The 8,370-nt window shown below is 41.1% G+C and overlaps 1 protein-coding gene across 1 annotated transcript in view; it reads right to left on the bottom strand.

The window, feature by feature from the left end:
• Positions 1-2,442: 2,442 nt before the first annotated feature.
• Atp7a (ATPase copper transporting alpha) overlaps positions 2,443-8,370 on the bottom strand; it is a 115,540-nt gene continuing 109,612 nt past the window's right edge. The window contains exons 21-23 of the mRNA XM_059250328.1: positions 8,200-8,317; positions 6,567-6,669; positions 2,443-5,759 (exon numbers count right to left, since the gene is read on the bottom strand). Of these exons, the coding sequence (XP_059106311.1) occupies positions 5,483-5,759; positions 6,567-6,669; positions 8,200-8,317 (498 nt within the window). The 3' untranslated portion in view covers positions 2,443-5,482. The remainder of the gene's footprint in view (positions 5,760-6,566; positions 6,670-8,199; positions 8,318-8,370) is intronic.

Raw genomic sequence — 8,370 nt, 5'->3', positions numbered from 1 at the left:
GCAGCTATGACTCTGGTACCTTTGGTAGAAAAGGGATTTTGCAGCTATGATTAAGTTGAAGATCCGGGCCTGAGGGAATCACCTTGGATAATCTGTGTGGACCCAAAGCAATCTCACAAGTCATTGGAAGAGGAGCCAGAAAGTTAGATAACAGTATAAAATATGGCTGTGGGAATAGAAGATGGATCAGTACAGTGATGGAGCCACGGACCAAGGAGTGCAGGCAGCTTTTGGAAGCCAAAATCCCTCAAGACACTTTCAGAGCCTCTCAAGGGAACACAACTTTACTAACTGGTTTTATCCCTGTCACCCTTTTTGGACTTTGGATCTCCTAGATTGTAAGATAGCAACTTTAACGAGACAAGATCTCATGCTGTAGCCCAAGCTGGCTTATAACTTAATATGTAACTCCAGCTACTCAAACATGACAGTTCTCCTGCCTCTGCCTCTTGAGTGCTGTAATAACAGGTGTGAGCCACCATGCCATGCCCAGCTAGATCATCGGACATACCAGCCCCAAATAATTTCTTCTATATGCATGGCCTGCTTGTCATTTCAGTAGTTACAGTCATCTGGATTGAAGAACATGCTTTTTAAATGAATTGCAAACACCTTTGGCAAGCTCTAAAAGTCACTGGTCCTTTAGAATGGATTGAGTTACACTCGGCTTTTCTGTTATACTTGATTATACTTGGCAATGAAGAAATTCAGAGTTTTGATTGGGTGAGGATAGCACTTCAGTTTACAGATCAGAAGTTTACAGATTCAGTTTACAGAAATCAGCCTTGGATTTCTGAGGGGCACAGAGGGTGGTGACAATTAAAACTGTGAAGCCACTTGAGGGCAACAGGTCCAAAATGCCAAAGGCTGCTCAGTTGATTTCAAACTTCTCCCAGGAGATACCGACTGCACAGAAATGGTCATTTTTTCAGCTGCTTGTGACTACTGCTGCTGTTATCTAGCTCTTTGATCCTGGCCAAGAGCCTTCCTTCCCTTTCAGACAGTACATGCCTTTACATGCAGAGGCAGGTGGATCTCTGTGGGTTCAAAGCCAAGCATGGAGAGTTCCGGGCCAGCCAAGGCTACATAATCGAGAGGCCTGTCTACAAACAAACAAACAAACAAACAAAGACACTTTCCTTTCTGTAACTCCCTTGCAATCCACGATCCATGTCCACAAACGGAGAGAAAAACACACAGCAAGGCTGGTAGGTCCTCGTCCAAGTGGAGAGCCAACTCTTCTTCTCAGTCTCTATCCTCGTTCTATGAGGACCTTTGAGTCCTAACCTAGCATTTCCAGCACAAAGGCTCCTTCACTTCGGGAAATCTAGAAGGTTTTGCAACCTCCTTGAGCTGCTCTCACAGCACAGCCTTCTCAATCAGGTAGAAAAGGGATGGGAAACTGGAACTTAAGAGAAAATCCCACTGGCGGTGACACACGCCTTTAATCCCAGCACTTGGGAGGCAGAGGCAGGCGGATCTCCAAGTTTGAGGCCATCCTGATCTAAAGTGAGTTCTAGGCAGCCAGGGCTGTTACACAGAGAAACCCTGTCTTGAAAAAAAAAAAAAAAGAGTAAAATCCTGAGATGTCCATGCTGCTGGCCAGCTTCCCTTTTCTGACTTAATTATTTCATGTATTTGATGTGGATGGCAGAAATCAGAAACAAGTGAGTTTTTAAAAAAACCTTTTAAATTCAAGGGCATGAAGGGTATGGGAATGGATGTTAGGTGGTGTTGAATACCATCCTCCAAGCATGGCAGCTGTGACTACTCCAAAGAATCTCAAGATCTGGCCAGCCATTCCATCAAGAAGGGTGGGGCGTGTTCTTACACCCTCAGTTTATATTTCAGCCATTGGCTCCTGCACCTCCCTCCAAGCTGTACGTGATTCTGCCCAGCTGCACAGTGTCAGGAGGTGATAGAGCAGCTGTCCTCTGAGACTTTAATTAGTGAAGCTGTTTTGGGGTCACCTATATGCCTGTAAGTAAGCCCAGTAAACTCACTGGTTCAGCAAGCTTTGGTGCACTTGTTACTTTGGTCTGTTCTCAGTGCCCTACGGGGATGAGTAGACATTTACTCCTATCTCCCCAGGAAAAGTCCATGTAGTAAACTGGATCTTCACGCCACTCAGGACTCCCCCAATGAAGAAAAGCTCACTTAGGATAGACATCATATCCAGAATTTCTTAGACATCACAAAGAATAGGCCATGCATATTCATGTTTCTCACTAAGTGACAGTGGCAGATGAGTGGGATCTGAAGGACACTAGACTTTGTCCTCCTAGTGAATGTGCGCTACCACCTCTGATCTTCGCACAGCATGGATTTACAGTTCAAACACTATCCAAAGAACCGCAGAGAACACGAGGGTGGTGTGGAACTGCTGGGAGAGAGAGCCGGACGATTTAACATAGTGACACTTGACACCATTGTTTTTCTACAACACTATAATTATAAAGTTGAAGGCACATCTTCGGCAGAATATCAATTACATGCGCATGAGAAAAAACAAACTAGACTACAGCAAAGAAATATTGCACAAAGTTGTCCGCTCCTGTTTTGGATACTAACCAAAGTTTTACAATACGTGGTTAAACATTTCTTCAAAAACACAAGGTTGAGACACCTGGTTCTGGCTACAAAAGGCATTTATTATCAATGTCATTAAAAAGCTCATGTGATTGAGAAATAAGACTTCATGCTTTCTATTTTATCTGGTTACTCATACCAGACCAAGGGACTTAAGAAAGTCAGTTTAAAAATTGGCAATGATTTGGTATAGATCTGTATTTTTATATTTGGTAAATAAATTGTTTTTTAAATACAGAAAACAAAATAATCCAAAGGAGTGATGTCAGGAATGTATGTTTTTTAAAAAGGAATAACCTGTAACCAGATGCCTCATCCAAAGAAAATAACATAGAGTAAAATAAATATTAAGAAAAATAATTTTAAAACAGAATCTACAAGTAATGGAAAAATCCTCTACTACATCTTTTTGATTTTAAGCTGTGTACAGAAAAGATATGCACACTCACATTTTTGGAAACATCTTGTCTATAGTGCTATTTCAAACATTCTGTATATCTGAATGAAGAATAATTTTTTAAAAAATTAAAGCATAATATAAAATTATTTGTTCATAAGGCATCAAATTTAACTTGCTAAAAGGTCGATACTAAAATAGGAAAAGCAACATTTCTACTTCACACCAACAACTATACTTTTAAAACTACAATAGTAAATTCTCTAGTTGTGTTTTAATCTTTAAATTCAAAAGGCATCTTTGGATAGTGAAGTTAAAGGTGCCCCCTAGCTGAGTCTGCATCAGCACTGGACAACAAAATGTCCACAATGCCTTCTGACAGAGAGAATGGTTGCTGGGTGAGTACAGAAGAGCGGCAAAGAAAGGGTTAAGAGCCTCCCAACAGATGCAAATAGAAACCCACTTTCTGTCTGTCTGCTCTCTCTGTATATGATGTGTGTATACACACATGTGAACACTCACTTACAAAACCTGTTCTCAACAGTAACTCATTACCCAAAGTGGGTGGCCAACTGAAGGCAGTGTGCTTGATCCCCTCTCTAAATGAACCCGCTCTCCTAGGAATAGAGCTTCTCTCAAACACATTTTTTTCTGGTAGTGAGAACTGAAATGCTATTCTCACTGTCCTATAACATTATGTGGAGGCAAGAGGAGGACTCAATAACACATGCATAAAAGAAGGAGTAACTGGCTGAGAGCCGGGGGACTTCTATTCTCAATTTGGGTCCAGAGCAAGAAAAATCTATTGTACATCTCTAGTATTAGCTGTTTCTTCTAGGAGTCAATGAGTTATGTTATGATGGGCCTCTAGAATTAAGAAACAAATATTCAAACTCAAACTTTCAAGATGGCAGAGGGATTGGTCTACAATAGAGTTTAAACATAATAAAACAGGTTTGCCTTTCTAGATTACTAGCACCTTCATCAAAAGTCTCTCCGACAGCTGGATAGAAGTTAGGTCTTTTCCAAATCTGGAAAGATAGCACTGAAGAGTGTAAACATGTAGGTGTGTAAAGGAAGAAGAGAGAAGAGAGGTGGAGTGGGGAAACTGTTCTCCATTTCACTTTAAACTCTGCTCCATAAAAATGACTTTTTATTCAATAGTGACCTAAAAAGGAGAAATGAACACTCTTGGGGCAGAAATCATGTATCATAGGCATTGTGCTATTGGCTTAAAGTATGGCATGCAAATAAAAGAGTAGGAGTTTGTTTATAAGCACAAATGTTCTGAACAAGAAAAAAATACAATTGACTATAACATATCATCAATCAGGGATTTTCTTATTTCTATATTACAGTTTGCTGTGTACTTTGATAAAAGCAGCTTTGTACGATAGTATTCTAAAATCATTTTGATAAATTATCTAAAACATAAGAGGTAACTAAATTTTTATTAAATTATAATATACCAGCCAAGTGATTGTGTCCTAAAAGAAGAATTTAGTGAACTCAAGTACTTTGATATGGCCCATATGTGTTAAAATACTAGTGTTAATCTTTGACGGGTTTTCAGTGAAAGAGGCTCACATGTGAAGTTTCTAGATGGGGACTGACGGATAGGCTCCACTCTGAACAAAGCTGGACTCAGCAGAGGAGAACTGAAAGCCAGCACAGAGCTAGGGAAACTGAGGGAAGAATGTGAGATTTCTGACAACAGCAGAGAAACAGAAGGGTGGGGAACTCTGCACACCTTGTCTTCTGAGTGACACAATGAAATAAGAGAAGATTTCAGAAAAACTGTCAGTTACAAAAATGGTTTGAGACAGAGTCTTAGTGTATATAGCCCAGGATGGCTTTGAACTTGCAGTCCTCCTGCCTCACTCCAAGTGACTACGGTCAGTTATTTTTAGTCAAGGAAAAACCACCGAAACCTGGCTCACTCGAAAGCTGACAAAAGCCACCCTGGAGGCTCTCAGGAACTACAGGACAAGGATGCAAGTGTTATGAGGTGAAAGCAAACCCACAAGAAATAAGGCACATCCATTTTGAAACAGTCGCAACTGTTTTCCTTCTAAACTAGATGCTTTGTACAGTGCTTTGAAAGCCATTGCTCCCCAGTGGGGCAAGGATACAGGCTCAAGAATATCCTCAGGTTCACGCTCTCAAATCTTCACATTTTTAGCCATCCTGTCTTTGGGCACTTCTTTTGGTCAAATAATGATTTGCCATATTAGCAGCAGGTCAGCAATCTAACTGTAGAGTTTGTTCTAAACTTGCTGCTCTACCCTCTGTCCCTAGTAAAACAAAAACTGCTGGGAATTTGTTTTGGATAATGCCAGGTTCAGAGCTCCTGCCCTGAGAAGATACTTTTGCCATCGACACAACTCAGGTAGAATCCTGCACATAAGAGCATGAGACTGACATGAGATCCTTCCATGACAACGTAAGTGCTGTGTCAGTGCACATGAACTTCAGCTAGCAGCACCCCGAGGCCTTTTACAGCGTGGTGTCATCATCTTCCCGGAAGTCTCCCACCAGAAGCGAGTGCTTGTCAGGTTCGCTAGTAACAACACTGTTCAGGGAGCGTTTGTCAGACAGCAGTGAGTTTATGGATGCTCTGCTGTAATTGACAATCCGGTCCAGCAAGCCCAGTCTCGGAGAACTTCTGGAGGCATCATCTATTCCAACGTGAACACTGATTTCTGAGGGACTCCTCTGTCCTGTGTGGCTTCGGGTACGCAACTCATAGTTGTCATAAGTCGGTTTCCTGTAACTGGACATAAGTTTAAAGCAACCGAATGTTAACTAGATGCTTGTTGTGTGCACAAAGAAAAGGAGATTTGCCCAGTATGAGATATGCAAAGGTGTCTACCGCTGAGAAAGTTGCTTGAAACTGACTTCATGGTGTCACAGAAACCAAACTCCCACTTCTCAAAGCTAGTATACGATACTTCACCCTTCTGGGCTGATGTCTGTAATACATCCACTACATAAAATGACAACTGCTTAGCTTTTCCTTTTTGTTTTGAGATAGCGTCTTTACTATGTAGCTTAGCCTGGAAAATGTGAGTCTCTCGCCCCTTCTTCTGAGTGCTGAGAATACAAGTGTGTACCACCACACACACAATATTTATTAATTATTACCTAGTAATTCTTAAGAACTGTTTAAGAGTCTGGGAAGATGACTCAGCAGATAAAATGATTGCTGTACAAGAATGAGAACCCGAGTTAGGATCCCCAGCACCCACATAAAAGTTGGGTGTGATGGCCTGCACCTGTGATCCTAGTGCTCGGGAGGTGAAGCAGGAAGAAAATGGGGACTTGTTTTCAGTCTAGCTGAACTGCTGAACCCTAGGTTCAGTCAGAGACTGCCTCAAAATATAATGTAAAGAAAAACAGAAGACACCCCGTGTCAACCTCTGACCTCCTCCACACACATGTCACACATGTACATTCTTACATGCACACACACACACACACACACACACACACACACTTACTTGGGTATACCCCATCAATACAAGAATCAAACATACTAAGAAACACTGGATGTTAGAATATGAGCAGTCATCATACTCACAGTTTGAGGAAAAGGGAAGAAAGTACTACAGAAACAGATGAAGCAGCCATTGCTGCAGATCCCATCCATGGTTGCAAGACCAAACCAATGGGCAGAAAAACTCCTGCAAACAAGTTGGGATCAGAGTAGGCAGTACTAAACACATTTCTCACACATGCACAATTTGTTTTCTTATTTCTTCAGCATTTGACCCTCTTGATTGTGGAGATTTGTGTTGTTGTCAATTTTTCCTTAGTAGAGTGCTGTTGTGAATATTCTTGTCCATATTTACTCACGTTTAAGAATTTCCCTAGGGTGCATCCCGGGGAGAAACAGCTGCATCCTGATAGTTGTAGGTGGATATTCTTTGGTTCTCTAGTGTACCAGAGCTCATACTCTACTAATTCACACACACATGCTTTTTCCTTTCTTTTTTTCTGCATATTTTCTTTTTTTGAGATAGGGTCTCACTATGAAGCCCTAGCTGGCCTCAAACTCACAGAGAACTGTTTAAGTGCTGTCTCCCAAATGTTGGGATTAAATTAGGCATGCAGCATCATACCTGGCCCACGTTTTTGTTTTAAGTTAAAAATTTAGATCTATTTGTCTGTCAGTCTATCTGCCCATCTATCAATTTATGTTTTTTGAAACAATGTCTTGCTATGGTAGCTCTGACAACTGGAACATGCTATGTAGCCCAGGCTAGCCTTAAACTTGCTGCTATCCTCCTGCCTTTGCCTCCCAAATGCTGGGATTACAGATGTGAGCTACCATATCAAAACACATTTGGTTTCAATAGATTTGTTTGTTTATTTATTGTTTTTTGAGACAGGGTTTCTCTGTGTAGCCTTAGATGTGTTGGAACTTACTCTGTAGACCAGGTTGGCCTCAAACTCACAGAGATCCATCTGCCTCTATTTCCTGAGTGCTGGGATTAAAGGCATGTACCACCACTGCTCGGTCCTTTTATTTTTAGTTTTGTATCAAAGCCTCCCCCCCAACCCCCCTGAGACAAGGTTTCTCTGTGTAGTTTTGTGCCTTTCCTGAAACTCACTCTGTAGCCCAGGCTGGCCTTGAACTCACAGAGATCCACCTGCCTCTGCCTCCCAAATGCTGGGATTAAAGGCATGAGCCACCACCGCCCTGCTTATGTTTAATTTTAATTGTGTGTGTGTGTGTGTGTGTGTGTGTGTGTGTGTGTGTGTGTGTAGGCACAGATTTTCTGTACCATTTTTTCAATGTTTACCTATGTGTGAAAATTTTCAAATTATAACATTGCAGGGAATTTTTTTTTTTTTTTTTTTTGTATTTCGAGACAGGGTTTCTCTGTGTAGCTTTGCACCTTTCCTGGAACTCACTCTATAGCCCAGGCTGGCCTCAAACTCACAGAGATCTGCCTGGCTCTGCCTCCTGAGTGCTGGGATTAAAAGCGTGCACCACCATGGCCCAGCTGAATTTTTTTTTAAATATCAAAACATTTATAAACTCTTAAGCTGTAATGAACTTTGTTGAACATTACCGGTTTTAACATCACCTCTCACCAAATTAACAGAGTATATGCAAAAACTAAGGTCAAAACTAAATCTAATTCTTCTAATATGATAGGTGTCTAATGACTTTAACCACAAAAATGAACTGTTTAAAAGTCACATACCAGCAGCAATGGGAATTCCAACCAGATTATAAATTAGAGCAAAGACAAAATTGATTCGAATCCTCTTGACTGTCTTCCTTGACAAGTCAATACTTGCCACAACATCCAGAAGGTCATTCTGAGAAGAGAGAGATCAGTGATATTAGTGAGACTCTAACTTCACTAGGAACT

The sequence above is a fragment of the Peromyscus eremicus genome, chromosome X, assembly GCF_949786415.1.
Source record: "Peromyscus eremicus chromosome X, PerEre_H2_v1, whole genome shotgun sequence".
NCBI classification, from domain to species: Eukaryota; Metazoa; Chordata; class Mammalia; order Rodentia; family Cricetidae; genus Peromyscus; species Peromyscus eremicus.
The sequence above is the reverse complement of the archived record's forward strand: the minus strand, read 5'-3'. Positions and strand labels throughout refer to the sequence as shown.